The 25,847-nt window shown below is 40.1% G+C and overlaps 1 protein-coding gene across 1 annotated transcript in view; it reads left to right on the plus strand.

The window, feature by feature from the left end:
- The window catches only part of LOC306756167 (nuclear factor of activated T-cells, cytoplasmic 1-like), a 62,673-nt gene extending 44,692 nt beyond the window's left edge, over window positions 1-17,981 (plus strand). The window contains exon 10 of the mRNA XM_079240841.1: window positions 17,863-17,981. Within this exon, the coding sequence (XP_079096967.1) occupies window positions 17,863-17,918 (56 nt within the window). The 3' untranslated portion in view covers window positions 17,919-17,981. The remainder of the gene's footprint in view (window positions 1-17,862) is intronic.
- Window positions 17,982-25,847: the final 7,866 nt, after the last annotated feature.

Raw genomic sequence — 25,847 nt, forward strand, 5'->3', positions numbered from 1 at the left:
TGTGTGAAGTGTGATTACTTAATCTCTCATCTGCAGAAGACAGCTGTCAGAGCAGTTTGGAGAATCCATGTAATTCTGAAGCTGAATTTATGCAAACACCACTTTAAAAATTTTCATAGCAGTTCCAGCCCCGGACAAATTTTCAGATTTCTACTTCTGACAGCTTCACAGACTGGGCCTCTGACAAAGGATTGCAACACGTTGTGTTGCATCACTGACGTTCTTCGGTTTAAGACTATGTGCTGACAAAGTGCAAAACTGTCTCATGTAAAAGTGGCGCAAAGTAAAAATCCTTCAAACAGTTTTGGTCTTCTGGAGTTTCCATAATGAGTAGCTGTTAGTTTGGCTCCAGCCTCTCCAAACTGTTTTGTGTTGCATGTGGAATATTAACTACTCATGAGTGACTTTAAAGAAACGTATTATACTCTCAGTGGAACCAGAGAATAGCATGGGGTCGTGACAGAAAAATAGGAAAAAATAGATTTTCAGTGGAGGTCGTCTGGATTACCTTAGCACACACTGTTTCCTTTCCCATCCCTTTTATCTCTGTCCCGCTGGCTGATGAGGGCCATAACTTTACTGGTTCTAATCACAGATTTTTGAACAATACTATGAAACCATCTCAGTTGTTGCCACTATTGCCTAAAAGTGCTTGCAGTTTAGCAAATAATTGAATTCAAGTGGTTACATATGATAGTGCCAATAGGGTCACTGTATTCGCACATTTTTGTAACTCTTTGTAAAGCCAGTTGGGGATATTATCAGAAAAACAAATCTGTGAGAATTCTATCCTTTTATTATGGCAGCAGGTTAGTTTTTGCACGTGTGTGTGCTTGTGCATCCACAACCCCGGCAGCCGAGCCAAAGGATCTGGTCTGGTTTCAGTCCCTCCGTCATAATATCCACAGTCACCGTGAAAGAATGTGTCTGCTGAAAACCTGCAGTGAGATTATCTAAACAAATTGGGATTCTTTGTGTCTGGGGTCCACACATGAACACATTTGGATGACAGACTTTGATTCTGATTGTTGACTGGTTTCATGTTGCCAAATGGCATAAATGCATAAAGTAGAACTGCTACTGTAAATACTTCTTCATTTCTAGTAATCCAAGTTGCTTTGAAAGAGTGTGAGCTTTCTGTGCAGGATAATTGCCCAACATCAATAGCAAAATGGACTTTGGTGAAATATAAAATTAAATGTAGCAGAGTGAAGCCACAAGGCACAGTAGACGCTTCCCCTCCAGACACATTTGGGTCTATTCATTAAAGCTATATTACTTCAGTTCATCATACGTAATGTTTTTCTTATAGTTTCTCCTGACACAGCCGTTTAGAGGCTCGGTTCATGTGGATCGCATTCTGAGGTTTAGGAAACGCGCGTTGAAAAGCCACTGAGCCACACAGATCACAGCAGGTCAGGATTCAGACAGGGCCTGTGGCTTGGCTGAGCCCTCCCTGAGTACATCACGGAGATACCACCTCACGCCAGACACTCTCATTACTGAATCATAACATGACAAATGTCAGTGTGGTTGACTTCTGTGACAGATTGATCACTGAATGAGTCTCCTTGTCCCAGTAGGTTCTGAGGTTATCTGAGCCTTGGTGAGGCTTCATTTAAGCTGTGATTTCAGCCTTATCCAAGCTCTTATCCATTTGCTTTCTGGCTTGTATTCTTTCTTTTTTAAAGTCTGTTTTTGACATTCACTGTTCATGAGGCAAAACAGGCTTTTTTTCCCCCTCCTTTGGAAAGTGTAGAGCTCAATTCCCTTTAGTGATTTCAGGGATGACAGTTATTGTGTTGGATAATTTATAACTAAAAGAGCATTTTTGTAAACTCCGCAAATACATACGTCCACTTCTTCTTGAACAGCGTTTCCTTACGGAGAGAACACCACAAATGATGCACCGTCACAGAGGCCATAAATTTCTTTAGCATCTGGGATATTTCCTCCTGGCATTAGAGAGTATGAGCACATGGAAAACCCATTGAGCCCAGACATATGCTAAATATTCAACAAGCACAATTGCTTTGCCAAAAGACAAAGGTTTACATTTTAGAGTTTGGTCAAAAGTCAAGATCAACCACTGGACAGCAGCCATGTAGATCGTAGAGTGTCCTCCATGCAGATGCTGACAGTTGTGTGTGGTTAAAGTGGGAGGTGGTGGGGGGGGTAAGCTCCATTTGGACATAATATCCACAGTGAGCTGCTTACTCTTAGAAGTTGTATTTAGAGGATATAAATACCTGCGGCATCAGTAAACAGGAGCAGGTCTCCTGCCCAGACCACTTAATAACAGCTCCCCATCTGAAATTTGTTAAGTCAGTGAAATAGTATCCTGTAGCGACGGATGTCAACAGAGAAGTCTGGTCCAGCATGGTGGGATGGGGAAAGCCGTTGGATCTTGCAACTGTTGGCACAAATGGCTTCAGAAAGAAGATAATGGAGGAGAAAAAGGGCTGCTGAGATGGAAAGCACAGGAGAGATTAACTAAAAACGCAGTTCTGAGGAATGGAGAGTGGAATCAGTCACAAGGCTAAACTCAAACACAAATGTCAGTTATTCTAAAAATTGAATATAATATGCAGCTGTTAAAATAATGAATATACCAAAAGAGATGATGATTACACAATACATGGTCTCAATTTCACACAATGTTAATTAAAATAACTTCAGGGTGCCCGAACAGGAACATTTTCGAAGAATATTTAGTGGGATATCTTTCACCAGATTGTGTCTGATGGCAACCACAAGTCATGAGTTGTGTTGTTTAAAGTTTTTCACATTTTGAAGTCAGGAGATTCTCATCATTTCATCACATCCAGGAATATTCAGCAAGCATGAGGAGAAGCAGGTCAGCTGTAGAAATAAGGGAGACAAGAGAAGCAGACAGGCTAAGAGAAAGAGGGGAAAATTTGAGGTGGAAGAAAGTAGCATGCAATCTTGGTGATTTTCCCTGGCAGCTTCTCCCATTGCCCCCGTTCCTTACACACACACACACAAATTCACACAGAAACACACAGACACTATGTACTTCTTTCTTGACTCAAGCTGTTAAAACCAGAAAAGTAAAAGTAAAGAAAGAAAAACACAACCAAATTTAAAGGTCACATTTTATTCCTCTCACACCACCTGCTACTTGCAGTGCAAAGACTTACCACGCAGTGGGTGCATGTACGTTTACTTTAGGGGAGGGAATGAGCCTTACCACAGAACTGTAAGTGTCCTACTGTTGACATATGACCCATGGCACTTATAAACCTCCATTGGACTCTTGACTCTCTGATTGTATTCAGCCTAGCTCGGTTTCTTCTTCGTCTTGAGAAACAGGGAAATCTTTTCATGCTTAATAAGCCCTCATTGTAAACCACTGACAGATTAATTGATGACGCATGACTGCTGAAATATGTCAACACATTTGAATTATATTCTGTGTCAGAAATGAATTTCTAAAAAGTGCTTTTTGATCATAAAATTTTGTAAGATCATAAATTGAATGATTGTTTGCATTGAGTTTATCAGTAGGACAGCAACAGTGTCAAAATCAGGAATACTGAGCCACTCATATAATGTATACTTGAAATCAGTGGCTGTATTCCCACTGACTGGGACTGACCAATTAAAAGACAATACTGGTAACCAATGAAAAGCTGGCTTTTTTTTCCTTAGAACTTTATACATCTAATGCCGTTCCTTATTGGATCCTCTGTTGTCTAAGCTGTATATTGGCATCGAAAAGCAAACAAATGGCTTCCATTAACTGGTGAATTATTACATTAGATAAAAGATACTGCCTTGGCTTTCCAAGTCAAAAATTTTGTTATAGGCTATCAGTTTATTTGGTATATTTTTACAAGAAAATCTTTTCAAGATCAAATAGGACTTTTACAGAAAAAGGCTTAAAGAAGTTGCAATATTAATTGAAAGAATTAAAGATGACTTTAACAGCCAAGTCAACAGTAAATAGTGGTAGCGTTAACTGCACAATCTTTCACTTGTATCGCTTGTAACGTGGCATGGTAGTTGCCAGCAGAGAACTGCTAATAGCTAGGCTGACAGACATAGATTAGGTACTTCCTGTGCTAATGCCTAGCTGAGGAAGCATCTATTTCCATGGACGACTAGCTTTAGAGATGCTAGGCATTAGCCTTTCTGTGCTAATATACATCCTACACTATTATTGACAATCTAACGAGTAGCTGTTAGAGGCATCACTTACTGTTCAGGTTGAGTAAATGAGCTCTTTCTCTTATGCCATCGCCTGCTGCTTACTTAGCAGCCCTGGTTTATCAGGAGGTGTGCTCCGTATCTGGTTTTGACAGGGATATACATTCTTCAGCTACAAGTTTATAACCTCTGCTGGATCCTTAGAAGTCTAACTTTTCAAATATATTCATGGCAACGATGGAGATTGTAGCCAAACTAAGTATCCAGACTTTCAATTGTTTTGAAGGTTAGAAATCACAATACATTGTTTTAAAAATTCAGTGATATAAACAACAGACTTGGGAATAGTTTTTTGTCCATATCTAATCCCCTTTACCCAAGATAGTTACTGAAAATATAATTATTTGGACTTTCCTTTTCTGCAATTTAGTATCTTTATTAGCAAAGGACATGAGTTTCAGCTAGGTGGTATGTAAATTCACAATATTTTAAAGATATTTTGAACAACCATTGCGTTCACAAATTAACAAAGGTTTTAATATCTTTAACATCTGATGTGTTTTAGCTGTGAATAATTTTAAATATGTTTAAAGACTTACATTTTACACATTTCTGTCAAAAAATATTAATGTCAGTACACTCTGTTATAAATTGTGCATTAAGAAAGGTATTAAATTTGGGATTTCTTAATTTTTAAAAGAAAAAGTATTGGTTAAAGTAATTTCTTTATTTTTTGAAGGTTATAGACTAGTAAAACAACATTAGGGTATGCATTGGTAAACATTGGTCATTTATCACTTAATAAAGCGTTTTGTTGTACAAAATCATGTTATAATTAAAATACTTCGAAATCTGAGAAAGCTCATGAAGTAAACCAGCTCCCAGAAATCTACAGTAAAATCAATTTAAATAACTTTGCTTTTGAGCTCTACGTTAAAAAAAAAAAAATAAAATAAAAAAAAAAATCACATATGGTTTAATTAGAGTGCAGCAGCAGGTGTTTGTTTCTGGAAAGGTACTCATGGGGCAGAGTTACTACCTGAGCCACGGCACCTGTTAAAGCTGCAAGATAAAACGGCGTGAATAGAAGCAGGTGAAAATAGGATTCTGGGATCTACAAGTGGCAGAAAACGTCTCTGCCACACCTATTGTCTCTGGAAGAGCAGTTCTGTCTTCACCTTCGTCTCAGACAGTCTGGAACTGTATAATCTCCAGATGGATGTTACTCTGTCTGTCTTTGGAAAACAAAGCGAGACTGTACGCATTGGAAAAGACATGAGAGGAACTGTAGCCAAGATTGCTCTCTCCACCTTCCTCCCTCTTCTATGTGAATAAGTCTGTGATGTGCCCTGAGGAGACCTCATCCTCTGTGTCTTTGAATCCCTGCAGGCGCTGAAGATTTAAAGCTGAAGGGCAGCTCTCAGGGTCAGCAGACAGAGTGTTAATCAGATCCCGCTCTGCTATGGTACAGAGTCGGATCAGTGGAGCGCCGCAGGGATGTTGAAAAGAGAGAGGCCATGTTCTTGTGCTCAGCAGGAACTTTTGTAAGATTAAGTTACCTCTGCTATACTCTTCAGTGCCTTTTTCGTGACTTTAGGATGAAGCCTGCAAAAACCCTCTATCCAGCTAAGCACACTGCTGGATGAGTGGAGATGTTAGTCTCATCATATCATGCAACCCAAGGCTGTAAAACAACTGATAAGAGTCTAAGGTTGCTAGTTTGAGCTCTGAAGATGTACTGCACCCAAGAGCCTTGTTAGCTGATGTTCTTCTGTTTAGTTTGAGAAATAAAATTATAATAAAAAAAAAAAAAATTTTGAGACTCTCATGCACTACATTCAGTCACAAACAACTGGATCAATTTAGTTTAAAACAACCATAAATAACTTACTTTATCATCCTGCAGCTGATGACAGCATGGAAAGCTTGTGCTTTTTCACCAATGGCAAAGCAGTGGGGTTACCCAAAGGCCATGACATGCTGTTACAACACACATCAACAGAACACTAAACAACAGGAAGGATCTATGATGGATAGTGAACAATAAAGCATGAACCGAGGTAACCTTTGTTAAGCACGAAGAGTCTTTTCTCTATATATAAATAAAAGAAAGTTGTTTAAAAGAGACAGCAGATGATATAGAGATGCTCTCTACAAATGCAGTTATGAGTTACATTTTTCTGCAGGTGCACAGCCGAATTCTCACCCAAACGGCTGTGGCCTGATACAGCATGATTGTCTCATGCCCATGTTTTTGACTCGGAGCCACCCTAACCTCGAGAAATTTCAAACTGTCTCAGTCTGCACAGAAACATTCGTTCCTACTTCAGAATCATGAACTTCAAGTTTATCAGATGGCTGAGTTATTTTACCATAAACCCACTGGTAATGAGCCATGCAAAGAGTAAAAGTATGTCTCCTTTCATATCTCCACCACTAAAGTATGTGTGTTTTGCTCAGTTTGGTTCATATTCAGGCTCTAGTGTTTGCTTTATGCTTCACTGATTGTGTGATGCTTAGCTTTTGATTTTACAGTCTTTCTTCATCATCAGTTTGCACAGAAGCTCTTTAGCCTCATACTTCTGTGCTTACTTTTTGATAAACACTTCTGATTGTAGGGTTGTGTTGTGGTATTCTTCCATTGCAGCTACATAAAGGCAATTTAACACAATCGAGCAGAACTGTGTAATCAGAAAATTTGAAAGCAACATTTTGGAGCCGAGCATCCAAGCATCTGCGTTGTATTGAGTTTACTCAGAGATCCAGATTTGCGGGTCGTGTCCGTCCATCTCTTTGTTCTTCATGCATCGAAAAATGTTCACTTACTGCTGTTCAAGTGTGAAATGCTCCTCGTGCATTTTGCTGAAAAAAAAAGTGGAGTCTATCTCTTTTCAGTGTTGTTAATGATTGAGTCAGTAACGAGTGCACGACTAACTCAGAGGAGTCGGTGTTAAGGGCGCTGGAGATCAGCTCCATGTAAACACCTCCCCGTCATCCTCTCTGGAGACCGACCTCGAGCGCACACACCCACGGCCTCCGGGGTCTGGGAGGAAATGAGAGGAGGAGGAGGAGCGGGAAGTAGCAGGCTCACAAAGTGAGACAGAGTGAGGTGAGATAGGGAGAGGCAGAACATGCCACACAGGATCAAAGGCAAAGGTTTTGCACCAGCACGGCCAAAATAAGCACATCAGCGGCGGGCTTTCAGTAAAACTTGTCTTTAGATTTCTAATTTGGGTTCGTGCTGTTTTATTGTTTTTAAGCGTCTGTAGTAAATTTGGCCACGTTTAAGTGACTGTAAACTGGGTGTAAACTCTCCCGGTCAGGACGTTTGGTTTGGCGAGATGTTTGATTCCTCTGCCACAGAGAGGCACAGAACATGGCCGTCTGAGAAGTGAGACAAGTCAGAGACGTGGAGAGTAGAACCCAGCTGCACTTTGGCTCCTTACTTGAGCCACAGAGAGTGTATGATTTCAGGAGGATACTCCATCTGCCTCATCCGACGCAGCTTTCATCTTAAAATTCCAGCATTTCAGTGACAGCTATACCCATCATTCATTGTCTTCTTTTTTCCTAAATCCCTAAAAAACACAGATTTTGTCAACTTTTTTTTCCCACTTGGACTTTATTCTCCCATTCATGTTTGCTATAATTTTTTCTCTCATCATTATGGATATAAGCAAAGTTTTAGAGGTAAGATGGGCTGAGGAGTGAATGATATGGAAGGATTCCCCCCTCCTATAAACAAAAAGTCAACCATAAAGAAATGTATATTTAAAATGTCTTTGCATTTCTTATAATTTGGATTAATATTCTTTTATTAACAAAGTTTTGTGGTGTATAGCAGAATATTAACCATTAAAACCATTAAGATGCTTTTGTAGCATAATAATACTGTCACGGTTTGGTAGAGATGTGGACCCAAATGCGGGGATGGGAGGCAGGAATGCAGAACGAAGATGCTTTAATGTTCACGAACAAACTGAAGGCAGAACTATCACAGAAACGCAAACAAAATGAACCAGCCAACAGAACTGAAACCAAGGGAATACTGGGAAACAGAACAAGACACAGGTGAAATGGATGAACAAACTGAGTCCAGGTGTACTTAATGAACAGGAAAGAAAACCAGAAAACACTGAAGGAACTAAACAGGGAAAACTACAAAATAAGACAGGAAACCAAAACCAAGAAAACATATGAAAAGTCACATCATGACAAATACCCCTGAGCAATGTTTGCAACCCTTCCTCTGAAGATGACAAGGATGGGATGCAGAAAGGAAAAACTTGATTAGTAATGTGATCATTGCTATTTAGTCATTTAGCTCCACAGTTGTGGGAAACTGTGTTCTGAAACCTGATCAGTGTTGTGAAAGGTTATAAATATGAGGGATGTGCTGTGACAGTTAGTTACGGCCTTTTGTCACAAATACTTTGAAGCAGCACATACAGATAGAAATCATTTAAATGCATCTATTATTATTCAGATCAAGTAAGACATGCGTACGTCCAAATAACTCGTATTTCACTCGTCTGTAATGAAAGATTAAACAATAAATAAGGACAATATTCCATCCAGTCCAGGACCACTGCTCTTCTTCACATCACAAATAGCTGTAAAAACCTCAAGATGAGTTATTGTGCGAAAGTTAAAAATACTTTGGCCGGCTGATTTAAAGGGTTATGTACACTATTAGAAATTAGATCAGAGCAGATGGAAGAAAAATGCAGTAAAGGATGAGTTTGTATTGTATTACTTGATCTTAACTGTTGTGCAGAACCTTTTCTGATGTATGTGGAATCTTTTTCATTTCACTACTGAAGCAGTTTTTATAGAAGCTGGATTTGGCATTACAAACACGAGTCTTGCTGAGGAATCGAAGTTGTTATCTGTCTGCTTAAAAACAAGATGCAAGTTAATTTGCTGACTGGGGAGATGGATAAAGTCATCTTCTCAGGCATTGACTGCTGCATGGATGGTTTAATCGCAGTGAATATGTCATCCTTTCTAATGCAAACTGACCTCAAAGAGCACGTAAACAGCTCCTCTCTCTGGGCAGCTGGACAGTCTGTTGTTCCCGTTTAGAAATATTTGAGTTCTTACTCAAATAGATATGAGATAATGAGTTGTAACTTCTCTTCCTCCCTCTTCATAAGAAAACAGCAGTGCACGGTACCATGCAGCTCCTGCAGGTACTTGTAAAAACTGACTACTTGAGGTAAGCTTTTGGGGTTTTTGCAGCCTCCTTGTCAGCTGTAGAGACAGAGTGTTTCCACATGGGAAAGCCTCAGGCATCACGCAGCAGCCTAGCTGTGCAGATGAAATATGCTGTCTGTACATATCATCACATCATTAGGCCCAAAGGGATCCCTGCGATGGATTAGAAGCTGTCAACCTGCGAAGCTCGGATGAATTTATGAAGCACTTTATCATGATGAAGCGAAAGAAGAACGCCTTGCCTCTTTCCATTTGGGTTTATCTGTGGGAATAATGACTGCGTCTCCCTCCATTCCGCTCCTTCTCTTTTTCTCGCTCCATCTGGGTCGTGCACGTGTGTGTTCTGACCTTTGACTCCTCCCCGTTTTTGACGCTGCTGGTTATGAGCAGAAGATAAGTGACGCTGTCCAAGCCGCTTGAGCCGAGTGTGGGAGGCAGCAAATTGTCCATTAAGTGTTTCTGCTGAGGCCGAGGGAAGATTTGATATAGTGGGGAAACAAAAGTAATATGTAGCAGGAAATTCAATTGTCTCTCTCCAGCAAGTTTGAGCTTTGCTTTGGCTTCCCCACCAAATCAATTTCACATGAAAGCACGAGTTCAGACGAGGTTTAACTGTGAGTCTGCCTCACAGCTAGGCTCCTTTTACCCTCTCCTGCTCCTGCATGCGTTTGTGTGCTTCAGTGTTTACATGATCGAACTTCTGTGACTCAGATGAACTTCCTCGCCGCTCCTGAGAGTCTGATTGCTACAATCGAAGGAAGCTACCTCTTATTTCTCACAAAGCTGATCTTGTACTACAGGAGGTATGAGTAAGCATAGGAAATATTCCCCTTTGCCTCACTGTGAAGGTCCTTGACCTTTACAGAGCTGCAGTGTGAAATTAAGAGGAGTTCAGGAAGGTGCCCTTGACTTCTTCAGTATCAAGAGACTCCAAGTGAGAACAGAAGTTGCTGCCAGGAAGCTGCTGCTACAACCTCAAGTTCAGAGGTCGTGTTTTGGACAGTCAGCTGAGGGAAGCCAGGGTGAGGTGCCAGGTCATCGCCAACCAGGTCTGAATTGACTGCAGGAGATCATGTTACAACTGCAAGAACCTCCAAGAGGCTCTCAGGCCTGGAGGCTCTGCATCTCTCCAGACCACAGGGCATCCTCTGCTCTCTAAGGAAGCCTGGCTGTTATCGAACACCAATGCACAGAGCTCGCCTCTGACAATGCTAACTAAATCCCCAGTGCAGGTTATGTTCAGGCTGAACTCTGAGAGTAACTAAATGAAGTCATAACACTCATGCTTGGATTACTGTGTAACAAAGGAGGACACTGTTGCTCCGCAACTTCTTTGTTCTCATATCACAGTCTGATATATCATACATGTTACAGAATGCAGACATTAGAGTGAACAAACACAAAGAGGGAAAGTTGGGGGAACCATAGACTATATATGAACAATGGACAGAGCCTCTGACAGTTAAAAGTGAAGCCTATGCGGAAGTGCATAAAACTGCAGTTCCCCCTTCATCCACTAGGGGTCCAAAACAGAGCAAATCCCCATAGACTCCCATGTTAAAAAGACCAACTTCACAGCAGAAATAATATATTTACGAGCTTGGTACAAAAATTCATTTTAGGTTTAATAGGTCAGGTTTAACTTCATGACAACTGTGGGGGGGGGGGAGTGAATTTTTTCCTAACTTGCCCATTTAAAAATAATTTAATCTCAAAGTTTGGCATATTTAGGGGCGTGTCCTTTTGATTGAGAGGTACCCAATCTCCTGCTTCAAGTAAGAAGAATGTAGAACAAACAGTTTTTAGCCGGTGAACAAAGTGATTTAGCTTTAGCCTGCTTACTTCCGTTAGCTGGTTAGCTCCTGTTATGTCCGGCTTAGCTTGGTTAGCTCTTAACTACAGGCAGCTCACAGTTCGCTTGATATCAATCATCCACCATGATGCTCACAGCCCCCCTCTTAGCTCCACCTCTTTGCCCTTAATTGTATTTTCCGGGCGAGACGACACGCATTATCCTGCTAAGATGGCGATGGCAGGAACCGCCCACCAACCTTCAATTAAGCTCTTCAGAAACCGATGGGTGACGTCACAAAAGCTCCGTCCATCTTGTTATATACAGTCTATGGAGGGAATCCATCTGATGCTTTCCTGATCTGAAGGATACATATAATCCTACACAACACGTCTGAACTGATTCTCATAGTACAGCCATTCCAACATCACCATGTTTTGTAGAACCATATTTTTTATTTCTTCTGTATATAAGCTCACATGTAATTGTATCACCTGTAAAGGTGTCAGATCTGCAACTGTTTATTTTTTCCTCCACTTGTCAAGTGTCCGCAATTTCATCCAGGCACGCTTCACATCATACAAAGACATGACAAGGTCCTGGCTAACTGCTGTTTGAAAACCAAAGATGTTATTTTATTCCTGTAAAACCTGCCATTTTATCTTTCACTGGTCAGTGTTAAGTGGTAAAACAAGCAAAAGTTACATTCGTTTTTTGGCAGACACAATCACTGGACTGGAAATGAAAATATTTAAATGAAAAATTTGGAGAAGTGTTGCTTAAGACCACTTAAGAAGCACATTTTTAAAGGAATGAGAGGTCGCTCAAGATACATAGAAAATCTAGTAGACTTGTTTCCATCAGATGAAATATTTTTGCAGAAAAGCTGACCTTTTAGTGTCAGTAATAAATTCAATAATTTCTATTATTCTCAGTAAATTAGAATATCAGTTAGTTTACTTTTGCTTAAATGAATCCAAAAAGTAAAACACATCACTATTTAAAGATCCATCACACACAGACAGATACAGTTCAAGTGTTTGTTTCTTTTCATGTTAATGATCAAAAATTACAACTAATGAAACTTCACTATTCAGTATGTCTGTCTGAAAATGTGATTCTTTATACGAATTAAAAAAGAAAAATGGGAGTTTTAACACAGAAATTTTGGAGAATCAGTTGGCTGTGTGTGAGGTCTTGATGAATAAAGATGTTTAACCTTTTTATTGTAATTTGATTATTAAAAAGCTGTTGTTTTTTTTTTTAAGGTATTTTACTCATTGCACCTGAATATCCACGTAAGACATATTTATTTACCATATTTGTAAATATATCGAAATGTTAAAACCTTTTGTATTGTACAAATTTCTGCCTCTTGAACATGGAAGGATGACACTTAAACAAGACGTGTGCAGTTCAGTCGCATACTTGTCTGAAGTTTTTACTCGTCTGATATTTATCTTCCAATCATCAATAAGCTTTGATACTGCCTGCCGTGCTCTGCACACATAGCTTTGAGTTATTTACGCAACGTTAGATTGTTTTTTCTCTGCAGCACCTGATGCAACACGTCCCTTATGATCCTCTGCAGGACTGAGGATCACAGCACATGAACCTGCTGCCCCACCATTAATGTTTTGTGGCTTCTAAAAACTGCAGGATGACCCCTCTTAGCAGGTTGAAACAAATCATCTTCATCATGGTTTATACAGACAGGTTATTCTAGAGAGGTCAACATTTATTCAGCCTGCCGTCACACCCAGTGCATGCCGGTGTTGAGCATTACCTGCCAAGAAACACCGGTAGGGTCTCAAAAGAGTTGAGTTGTCTGGTTGACTTCTCAGCTCAGCTAGCATCCCAGTAAAGCATCATATTTTCATGTCATTCTCACACCTGCTTAAAATAGACCTTCCAGCTGCCCCACCTGAGGTATAAGTCCTGACAGGTTCGGCCTGCGGCTTACTGATTGCACCGACAGAGTAGCTAATAAAGGAAGAGTCTTTGTTTAACTAGCAGTGCACGTGTTTCTTTTTTTTTTTTCAGCAGGGGAATATTTGGAGCTCAGTTTTCCACTGTTTTTGTTTATTCATGAGAGGGTATCCTCCCTTTAAGAGCTTTCCATTATTAACCAGGGCAAATATGAAAATAAAGAATTTTCCAGAGCTGAGATATGCAACTCTGCTCTGTTTTTATTGTTGGGTAACAAAACATGTTGCTCTTTCTTTTTCTACAGAATAGAGATGGGAAATTGGGAAATATCCATGTGGAAAATTACACCTAATGTAGTTTATTGACTTGATTTTTTTGTACTTACCCCTGCCCATCCACATTATGCAAAGGTCTGAACATTTGAAGCCAAATTCCACTCAGAACAAAATGTTCCTCTGCTTGTGTGACTGCCTTCCCCATTCTGCATATTTGTGGTTATCTAGTCACTTCATGGAAGGTGAGACAGGCTCAGAAATACAGACGTAATGCAACAGAGTTTGACTTTTAGGGAAAATATGTATTTACAGAGCTCTGATATCTGTTTGCGTTTTTTTTTTTCTTTCTGAAATGAACAGAGTAAGACAAATGGGGCTTGGTATGCACTCTGTGTCATTACCTGTGTGGGGGTTCATCACTTTCGGCCACTTGGGTTCTTCAAAATCTCTTCATTTCCCAGAAATTCTTGCAGCTAAATAGATACATGGGCTACACTATTAAGCTGCTATAAATAGCACCTTGGTGTTGTGTTGGGGTGCAACAGTTGGCCACATCCTGTTTCTAAAATTCTCACGTTGCCAACAGAGTACAAACATGAAAAGACAAAGGCCAGCGTTTTATCTTTCTTCTCTTTTTATCACTCTTTTTTTTTTTTTTTTTGTTTGAGTGGAACATCACTGAGCATGCCAGTGGAAAATATGGGTTGATAAAGCACAGTAAAATAACACAGCAGTTAATATGTGGGTGGAGGAGACGTCATGATTTTTTATTTTTTTTTGGTTTTCTTTTTTAATGACTGAAAAGAAGAAAGGAAGCCACTGCTTTCAGATTGAGAAAGACAAAAGGAACACTTGTGGCTTTTCTTCTGAGCTGCTGGGTTTTCCAGTCCCTTCTGCAGAATCACCTGGAGTCCCTTTTCTCACCTCTGCAAACAGAGCTGAACAGCAAAGTTTAAGCTGGATCATTTTTATTGTTGCATGTGCCTGTACTTCCTTTATGCCCTGCACTGGCAGAACTAAAAATAACCTCAGCATGTAAATGCCTGTTTAGCCCGGAGTGGAACAGGGTTGAAAACAGCCAGCAGTGTTGGCACAGGTTGGATTTTTCCAGTGGGAGTTCCTCCTGTTCAGGGAGGTGAGTCCCAACCAACCTGCATGTGTGTGTGTGTGTGTGTGTTTCAGTGAATCTGTGGGTGTAGCCATACAAAAAGCAGGGCATGTACAGTCTGTGTCTGATCATTTTTGACATATTACACTTTATTTAATCAGTAGTTGTCATGCATTTGCTGTATTTTTCTTTTGGCGCCACATTACAGCTTTCAGTATTGAACATGTGTGTCAGCACTATATTCATTTAAAAAGTATACTCCATATTACAAATCTAACTTTCTCTATCAGGACAAACTCTTCATTACCAAGGCATCAAATCAGGTAAACAGAATCTCAAATGAAAACAACAAAAGACATATTATACAATGTCATTATTACTTTAACATAAACCTAAAATGTAGAAACATTGTGGAGAAAAACAAGGTGCACCTCATGATTCAGTGCTTTGAGTTAAAATAACATTAGTTCAGTATTCTCTGTATGATTTATCAACTCTCACATTGTTGCGGAGGAATTTTGGCCAGCTCTTCTTCAGAAAGGCATCATTTGTTTATCCACAGCTCCATTAAGCTCAAACCACTTCATTTCTTATTCAGGTTGATGTCTGGACCGTTTTTGCTGGTTTGCTTCTGTGCTGGAGTTCATTGTTCTGTTGCATGATCCAGTTTCATACAGAAGAGTTCCCGGTCCACTCACTGACTTGCAGCATGTCCAGGTCCTGCGGCTGCTGAACAAGCCCAGATCAGAAGTCATCTACCAACATGTTGTTGTAAACATTTAACATTTCAAATGCTACCAGAAGCTTTTTGAGTCGGAAAAGTTGTTCTTGGGGTTTTTGCACTTTCTTTGATTGTTTCACAATCTGACCTGCTGGCGTACATGCTGGGGGGTCCACTCCTGGGAAAATTGGTAACTGTCTCTGTAGCCTTTCTCACATGAGAATGATGGACTTTTATGTTTTTGAAATGATCATATAACCTTTTCCAGACTGACGGGAAGCAACACTGACTTCTCCTCGATCAGTTCTGATGTATTTCTGATGTGACGTTGTGTAAACACACCTTAATGCTCCAAATAAGCAAGCCTCCATCACGCTTGTTTTCATACAGATGTTCACACAGAAGCGGATGTAATCTGCATTTGGATTTATTTATTTTGATCTCCATTAGCTGTTTGAAGACAGCTATTCTACCTGAAGTCAATCCAACATGCTTCACCAGTTTTCCAAACTGCCTTAGTAGTAAAAACACATTAACAGCACCAATGCACCCCAGCCACCACCCACACACACATACAGACCCACACACATAGAATGTAGTCTGTTATTATTTCTGCAGTAAAAGAGAGATAACCTAGTTCATCGTGGTTTATTACCGTCATAATTTATCTGATTCCACTTTCATTTCGCATGACTGGGGTTAGGAAGCTGATATGTTCTGAAAGAAGTTGATAAAATGAACATTTTATCAGCTCACAATCCAGTCATTCTCACCATGTGAGGAGAACAATCAGCAACATTGAGAGAGTTTAAAATTCATATTAAAACAGAAGTTGCTTTGTTATTGTTTTCATCTGGATCTTTGCTGATGCTTCACTGTTCGCCAAACAGTATCTAGTGATAACAAACTGGAGGCCCACTTTGAACCTCAGAGTGGGTGGACTTCCTGTCTCTGGTTTCACCAGCCTTTTTCTCTCCGTGTCTGCATCAGCCTTCGTTATCACAACGAACTCGACAACTATGAAGCTTCTTGTTTGTGTCGAGCCACAGGTCTCGGGTTCCTCGCCATCTTCGTAGTCACTTCCCTCTGTTTTGCCAAAGAACACAGAGCAGATAAACGAGGGGACTGATCGACGTCTGCCCGACTGTGGGAAAAGCGCGGGCACAGGAACTGATGCAGGAAAGACAAATCGATGGCTCGAAACCAGAGATGTGTGTACAGCGCTGATAGCACTTCGTAATGACATTGATATGTTTGGATTGCAGCTGCTGATATGCAGTACTTGTCATCTTGACCAGAACTATGTGAAGTATTCAGCTTAGTACTGGTGTGTTTGATGTCAGATCACATTCACTAGATGTTGTGTAAAAAGGAAGTAGACCAGAAGTGATGCCATCCACTGTAGAATAAATTTCAAACATTAACTTGACTTGACCATATTTACCAAGTTAGATAGTCTTTACTGTTTCTCTAGTTTTTTTTTTTTTTTAAGCATTTATTGACTAGATTGGATCAAACACGCTTATGTCAGCCTACAGTAAAAACAGTCCACATGGTCCCTTTAAAACCAGACTCATCCTGCTTTTGCAGTTTTTACAATACAGTATTTCTTTATTTTTCTTTTTTTTCTTCCTTCCCCTTTTTTAATGTATATGATTTCCCCCTTTTTTTTTTTTTTTTTTTACAAAGGGGGCCCTATAAAAGGTTTGGAAAGTCATAAAGGACTAAATCTACCAAGGGGTTTAGCTCCTACACATCCTGAAACACTTTGCTTGCAGTCCGGCTTTTGTTCTCTTACTTATCTGCATCGTCATTTAACATATTTGGATAATGTTTCCATTGTTCGGCACGTCTCAAACAAAAGAATTAACCACCAACAGTTTGTTAAAGCAAAACGGGCCTTTTGGGGGGGGGGGTCCTTTAAAGTGACTGAAGCTAAAACAGAGGAAAAGGTGACAGAAGTGCAAACCCATACTTGAACTTAGTAAGACCTTTAAGTGGGATATAGACTCAACCAGGGCCTCAAGTTTCAACATTAACATAGGTACCTAATGTTTAATGTGAGGGCATCATCATGCCATTTCTTGTTGCGTTTGTGGATAAAAAATTGTAGATCCACAGCCATAATACAGCTTCATATAAAAGCCTATTTCCATGTGGAGTAAACATCAGATTTTTACTTTCATCTTTTTTTTTTTCAAACTCTCCATCACTAGTTTGCAACAAAGGTTTTCTGTTAGACAGACTGAAGCAAATTTTGAGGCGTCATCAGTTTTATATTTTCAGACTTCATAACTTATTATATAACTACTACATCAGGCTGAAGATGCTTTTACTATAACTGATTTTACTGTGTCCTGTGATGTGTCCCTGACTATAAATTTGACATAGTTGTGCCAGAATGAAAGAATGAATGAATAAATGAATGAATGATCTTGCTGTAGAGTTATACATATATGATGGATTGATCCTCATAAATGAACCTGGACCAGGGCTACATCATTGGTAATGCAGCATCTCTCTGTGTTTAAACCAACTATCATCCTATCGACCAGCAACTTTCAATAAATGTAAAAAGCCATAACAATCTGAATTGACAATGACTGCGGCTGCTTAATAATGAGCTGCTATTTCTCTTTTGTCTCCACAGTTAACGAGATCATTAGGAATGACCTCTCCAGCATCTCAGTGCACACTCATGCGTAGACATCCAGATGTCTTCTGCTGCAGCACACATACAATCCAGCAGCAGCATCAACCACATGCGGACAAAACGAAAGGGAAAAAAAAAGTGATAATGAAGAAAAAAAGGAGGAGTTTTTAGGAGGGTCTCCCACCTGACCGTCATCACCATCAGCTCCTCTTTGCTTGTCGTCTTGCAGACTCCCTGGCAGTCGCTGGCAAGCTGTGTTTGAATAAACAGGTGAATGTTGCGTTTAAGAAAAAAAGAAAAGAAAAAAAGGGACGTGATATCAGGGGCAAAGTATGTGACTACACTTGCCTTAATTCACAGCAGATGTTCTTTAGTGGACCAAGCAGCTCAATGAGACTGAATTACTCTTCTGCTCTTCTATAAATGACAATCTTCATTTCAAGCGTGATTTGTATGTTAATGCATGGACAAGCTAATGGGAAGTGTCAAGCTTCATCACTTTGGTTCATTTATTTGTGCAGATGGTCAGTAACAACCAAACTGGTGCCTTACAGCAGTGATCCTGACAGCAACAGCAGTCACACAAACGGTTCATTGAAACCCAAAGCAGATGTTTTTATATGATGTTTTTGTATCATTTCAATAATTTGTTTACAGGGAAAAAAAAGAATAAAAAGGCTGGGAAATATGTAGGGAGTGTGTGAATACATTATAATTGTACTTTTCTTGCTTCCTAATTATTATCTTTGTTCATATATACTGAATGTTATGTATAATATTCTTTTTGTATAAACTGGTCTTTGAAAATATGTATGCCTTATGCTTATATCAACACTTCACCTTCTTCTTTTGAAGCTTCCGCTTTTCCCTTTGTCTTCCCTTTTATATAAGCTTTTTAACTTCTATCCTGCATTATGCTTTTCACCTTGGTGCCTATTTTTTAAATCAGCCTTCCCCAGTCTTCCACCCAGATCATGATATTATAATGCAAAGACAATCAGAGAAAATGAAGTAGCTACATATCGTATGACAGCAGCTTCTGGTTTATCGGAGCTGATAAAGGCAAGTGACAGAGTTTAGTTTTTTTCCCCGGCAACAGGATCAATGAACAACGGTATGCTTACCTGCTGAAAGTAAATGACAGTACTCCAGGACAGTTTAAGTCCATTCCTTCTTGTACTGTTTGCATGTAAATAGGCGCAGGGATATTGTAAGTGCACCACTGGCTGCGTTTTCCTCATCATCTGGGTGATATCACTAAGGAGATGGCAGGACTGTTACTTACAGCTGGCAATAATTGATCTGAGCAAACCAAAGGATTTTATCTTTGGTGAAATTATTGTCCAAGTTTCCTATTTCTGTCGGAGACTTCAACGCTGAGCGGTTTCCCCTCTCGTAAATAAAACATTTTGCACTTTACTGCAGGAACAGAGCACACCGGGCCAAATCTCGTCAAGTGATTTCCACAGTTGTGTCACAAACCTTTCCTTCACAAAGCTGCAGCCTTTTTCATGTTATCTGTCTTTTTGGAGCATGCACACCATACTAATGTTGTGGATCATTTAGCTAATAGTAGAGGCTTCCACAATGGCTTCCTAGTGCAGTTGTGGACATATTCTGTAATAGCATGACTAAACTGTAATGAATAAGGTTTCTATTTTTGTGCCTTACTCTCTTTCTTGGCTTCAGAATTGCTGCAACTTTGTGATGCTTTTCTGTGTAGGCACAAGGTGAAACATATTTCTCTTTAATATGAAATATTTATGGAAAAAAAAATTAAATGTGTTTTAGGTGCATTTAATGTGTTCTCTAAAATGAATTAATAAATGGTATAATGGTGACCATAAATAACAAGAGTCCTGGTTTTATATTTCTATTTTTTTTCCCTCTTGTCCCTCTTATTTTGTCCAATAAACTAAACTCAACTTGCCTTATGACATTTTAGGCATACATATGGCTTTTTTGGCTTAATCTGTGTAGGAAAGTACGAAGGACACATATTCATACAATAAACAATATTTCAACAGTAAACCTTACATACACACACACATGTATGTATATATATATATAGATAGATAGATAGATAGATAGATAGATATAAAGGGAACACTTAAACAACATAAATGTAACTCAACCACACTTCTGTGAAATGGAACTGTCCACTTCGAAAGCAACACTAATTGACAATCATTCCACATGCTGTTGTGCAAATTGAATAGACAACAGGTGGAAATTATAGGCATTTAGCAAGACACACCCAATAAAGTAGTGGTTCTGCAGGTGGTGACCACAGACCACTTTTCAGTTCCGATGCTTTCTGGCTGATGTCTTGGTGACTTTTGAATGCTGGCGGTGCTTTCACTCTAGTGGTAGCATGAGACGGAGTCTACAAACCACACAAGTGGCTCAGGTAGTGCAGCTCATCCAGGATGGCATGTCAATGCGAGTTGTGGCAAGAAGGTTTGCTTTGTCTGTCAGCGTAGTGTCCAAAGCATGGAGCAGGCCGTGGGAGGGCAACAACCCAGTAGAAGGATCGCTACCTCCTTCTTTGTGCAAGGAGGAACAGGAGGAGCACTGCCAGAGTCCTGCAAAATGAGCTCCAGCAGGCCACAAATGTGCATGTGTCTGCTCAAACATCAGAAATAGACTCCATCAGGGTATTATGAGGGCCCAATGACCACAGGCGGAGGTTGTGCTTACACTTACACCCAACACTGTGCTGGAAGTTGGCATTTGCCAGAGAACACCAAGATTGACAAATTAGCCACTGGCGCCCTGTGTTCTTCACAGATGAAAGCAGGTTCACACTGAGCACATGTGACAGACGTGACAGAGTCTGGAGACGCCGTGGAGAATGTTCTGCTGCCTGCAACATCCTTCAGCATGACCAGTTTGGCAGTGGGTCAGTAATGGTGTGGGGTGGCATTTCTTTGGAAGGCCGCACAGCCCTCCATGTGTTTGCCAGAGGTAACCTGACTGTCATTAGGTACTGAGATGAGATCCTCAGACCCCTTGTGGGACCATATGCTGGTGCAGTTGGCCCTGGGTTCCCCCTAATGCAAGACAATGTTAGACCTCATGTTGCCGGAGTGTGTCAGCAGTTCCTGCAACACGAAGGCACTGATGCTATGGACTGGCCCGCCCGTTCCCCAGACCTGAATCCAGTTGAGCACATCTGGGACATCATGTCTCGCTCCATCCACCAACACCAAGTTGCACCACAGACTGTCCAGGAGTTGGTGGATGCTTTAGTCCAGGTCTGGGAGGAAATCTCTCAGGAGAACATCCGCCACCTCATCGAGAGCATTCCCAGTCATTGGAGGGTGGTCATACAAGCACACGGAGGCCACACACACTACTGAGCCTAATTTTGACTTGTTTAAAGGATATTACATCAAAGTTGGATCAGCCTATAGTGTGTTCTTCCACTTCCATTTTGAGTATATCTCCAAATCCAGACCTCCATAAATAACATCAAATAACATTTGATTTTCATTGATAATTTATGTGTGATTTTGTTGTCAGCACATTCAACTAAGGAAAAAACAAAGTATTGAATAAAAATTCAAATTCATTCACTCAGATCTGTAACGTGTTACTTTAGTGTTCCCATTAGTTTTTTTTTTTTTTGAGCAGTAGATATATATATATATATATATATATATATATATATTATTGGCCAATTATGGAATTGCCAATTCCACAATATTGCTTATTTTTGTAGAAAAAAATTTACAAAACTTTTTTTTCCTAGTCATTTTTCTTTAAATAAGAAAAAAAACAAATCAGATCAAGACAGCCAGACCCTCATACTGCTGCTATAATGCCCAAGAATTAAAAAGATCAACAAAACCAATAAAATGACAAAAAAGAAAAAGATAGATAATTAGATGGATAAATAGATAGGAAAATATTTTTAGACAGAATTTTGGAATCAGTTGACCAGATATGAGAGAAGTCTTTTCCAGCATTTATTTTTAAATACCAAACAACTGTTTCCATATCTTACAAACTTGTTAAAGTGCAACAAGTATCTGATATATACCGAGTCTGGGCAGAGGACTGCATGTTTTCCTGTCAGTATTGTTTGTGGTGGGTATTGTGAGTAAAACAGCTCCTCGCCATGGGAGATGTGCCATGCTCCTGTGTACCACCTGCCAGTCCAACAGGCTTTTTCCATTCAGCAAAGTTATGAAACTCCCATAGTAACAGAAGGCAGGGCTAGGCGGTGTGCCCCTGTATGCCCAAAATAGCTCCACTATTAAGAGATGCAGTCACACCCCATTTTCCTGGCACCTTGTTCTTCTTACCTTAGTCTTCCTCTCACAGTGCCATAGCCTTTGACACAGATTGATAACATTGGGGCTGAATGCAGGTAAAGCAGCTGAAGAAGCACCTTTCAAGCGTTGAAATACCTATTGTCGTATCAACACGGGTGCAGAATCTCTTCACACCTTAGAGAGTATGTCATAAAGAATTCCAAAATTTCCAACTTTCCTTATATATATATATATATATTTTTTTTTTTTTAACTTGCACATTCTAAAAAATAAAAGCCTGGATGTTCACTTTTTAAACAACACTCATGGGAACTTTATACATTTAGTTCAACACAAAATCTTTAACTAACTTTAAGGCTTGCTAGTACCCGGTTGGACCCCCTTTACCTTCAGAACTACCTTTATGCTTCCATGGCCTCCACAGCGAAATCGCTGTCAAAGAAAAAAAAAAAAAAAAAAAAAAGAACTTTTGATATGATGTGAGCTTTGTGATATGGTGGATTATCCTCCTGGAAGTTTCCATCAGAAGATTCTACACTGATCATAAAGGGATGGACATGATGGACAATGGACAACATTCAGTTATGTTGTGGCTTTTAAATTGTTTAATTGGTATTAAGAGGCAGTTGTAAAAGTTCTTTCCCATCTGACTCCTTATTGTGTGATATCATATTGTAACAGACACAGCTCAAAGGAAATGATGTGAACACTCTCCCAATGATGGAGAAAGCTGTCTGCTTTTTGCGAGATTAAAAAGTATTTGTATTCCATGACTTAAGTGAACTGATCAAAACTGATGAAAGGTGCTTTAAAATAATGAGTTAATGTTTTACAACTTTTACAAGGACAATGTGACATGTTTCCCTGCTTTTCTTCAGTATTCAGTGCATTTAAACAATGCATTATCTACTTAAGTATCATTCAAATTAAAAGAAAAAGACAGAAGGTGAGAAAGTGACAGACAATGTAAGCATTTATTATCTTCATATTGAAGGAAATTGATGTATCAATTAGCCTAGAACTTTTGTGAGCAAGCACGGCCACTATTATGTCATGGCTGTGGATGATTAAACTCCTCATCAGGTGCAAAAGTCGAGCTCTTCAACCATTTTTTTTAAAAAAAAAGGACATTTTTTGCACAGCGAAGAAAAACTGATCAACCTCACCTAGTCTGAGCACAGAACTTTGATTCAATTTCAGAGAAGTATGAAAGAGTGTTTTAACGCCGTTGCCCTCCCGGATCTTGGCAGGAGATGTGTTTTTGTCTTATTTTGCTGCATTTTTACACCTGTCTCCAAACAAAGAGAGGTGTTAGCATCCATCTTGCATCCTAACTCTTCTCTGAGCTCTTTCCACCCATCAAAAGTCAGTTCAATGTTGACTTTGGTCATATATATGTATGTATACAGGCACGTGCCGTGAGTTCTAGGCTTAGGTAGGCAGTGGCAAATTGCAAGGGACAATAAAAACTTTTTAATGAATTTATCATTTATGAAAGTTCCCTTCTTAATCTAACAAGACGTCAGACTCTCAAAATAATTTTACGTCACGACAACGAGTAGGATAAATAACATTATAGTTATATGCCTTTTTGAAAATATTTTTGTGCACACCATCCCCGCTCTAAACTCATGGACATGCTCATTCGCACAGCAGCGAGCACGCATGAGCTTGGACATACATACGCACAGCCATTTGTGACTGGCAATATACCCATCCAGCAAACCAGCCTTTCCGCAACAAGTGCAGCAGCCAAAGCTTCGTATCATTGCTTGTAATAAACAGCACTTAAAACTATTACTCCTGACAAATTCCCAATTTATTAAAACATTTCCTCTACACAGCCATCTAAGGGAAATCTAATTTAATCAACCTGGACACAGAATACAGAGCAGAAGTGCTCAATTTTCCAACATACAAGTTACAAGTTGCCACATCCCCCAAATTCTCGTAAGTCATAACGGAGAATCTTACGAACTTAATGCTTAGCAAATTCAACTGAGCCGTATGGACCGTCCATGTTTATGCAACTGATGACAGCTCAGCCTGATTGTATCCCAAATGCAATAAGTGGAGAGACTGACAACTAGGACGTGGAGCTGTCTGCGGTGCTGAAACGTCGGTATCTCAAGGGTCCACACCCCAGATAGACATTTAATGTAAAAATACCTGAGCGCAACACAAAAAACAAGAATACTCTACTGCACCCATGTGCAGCTCCTTGTGCCTTTGGTATGCAATTTACACAGTTATTAAGGTTTAAGAATTTAAAAAAAAAAAAAAAAAAAAAAAAAAAAATCATGTCAGTATTAAAGCATTTTAAATCCATAAAACAACAACGTGATGTTGGACACATAATAACCACGTGGCTTACACGTGAACACTGCCATAACAACAGAGAGGGAGGGAGATAAAGAGTTTAACCTTACTTTATATGAAGATGAAGTCCATGCGCCTGTCTTTCTGGACAAAGTTGTTGATCACAGCGTTGTAAAACTCTTCTGTGTTTGCCTTCAGTTTGATGAGCCTCTCCTTTTCAATCGATATCAGAGCGAGAGATGAAAGTCTTCCTTGCTCTGTCCTGTTGCGGCTGTAGGTTTTGATCCGTTTTAAGGTTGAAAAAGACCTCTCCGCTGATGCTGTGGTGGCTGGAATGGTCAACGCCAACTTCAAGAGTTTTGCAGCCTCTGGAACAGTGTGTTCTAGGTCATGTTCAACCACGAAAGCAAGCAGTTCATGAGGTGACTTGTTTCTGGTCATCTGTGAGCTGTACAGGCCAATAAGGTCGGCCTTTAGCCTCACAAAATCAAAATGCTTCCCATATTTAGCAAGGCTGTGCAGTTTTGCATCATCAAATTTGGCTGACAATTCATCAAAATTTCGATGATTGATTAAAGTCAGAAAATCCAACTCTCTCAAGTTCTTGAATCTGGCCTCCATGTGCAAGTTGATGTTATCCAGGATGCCGTTAAACAGCTGACGTCATTCATCTGCGGGCAGCCGCTGGCTGCATGTGTCGCTGTGCACCAAGTTCAGCACTTTGCACCGCTGCTGAAACTGCTCGTAAAATGAGTCAAAGGACTCGCGCTGGTTCATCAAGGCTTTCATTGTGTCTCTGACCCGTAGAGAGCAGAATCCTATGTCCATCACCTTGGCCTGAACAACACGGAACAATGCGCCTGTCTCTGTGAAAACCGTGCTGTACACCATGAGGAGGAAGCAGGTCGACGCTTTGGAGAGCCAGATGCTGAAACCAGAGGCCATAGTCAGAGATGGTCCATCCCAGTCATCAGGGTTTTCCTGAATGAGCCTGAACACCTCAAGAAGTTCTGCATAGTGGAACAAGACGGTCTGAACAAGCCTGGAGGTCCACCAGGTCGCTGCTGCGCGTGGAATGCGTCTTCTGACCACTTCATCCGGCAGATTGCTGCGTTTTGTGGACTTGCTGAAATAAGCAGCAAGGCCTTCCAGAGTCTTGAAAAAGACTTTACAGTCAGGGATCACCTGTGCAGACTACGAGAGGACGAGGTTCAGTTTGTGCCCGTAACAGTGAGTAAACAATGCCTCGGGTAATTTTTCTCTGATCTTTGCCTGCACTCCGTTTAGCTGCGATGCCAGAACTGAAGCGCCATCATATGTTTGTGCGACCAACTTGTGTGCACAGTCCAGCTTGTCCAGGACACCCATGATATAGTTGGCGAT

Source organism: Telmatherina bonti (genome assembly GCF_933228915.1).
Source record: "Telmatherina bonti genome assembly, chromosome: 5".
Taxonomy (NCBI): domain Eukaryota; kingdom Metazoa; phylum Chordata; class Actinopteri; order Atheriniformes; family Telmatherinidae; genus Telmatherina; species Telmatherina bonti.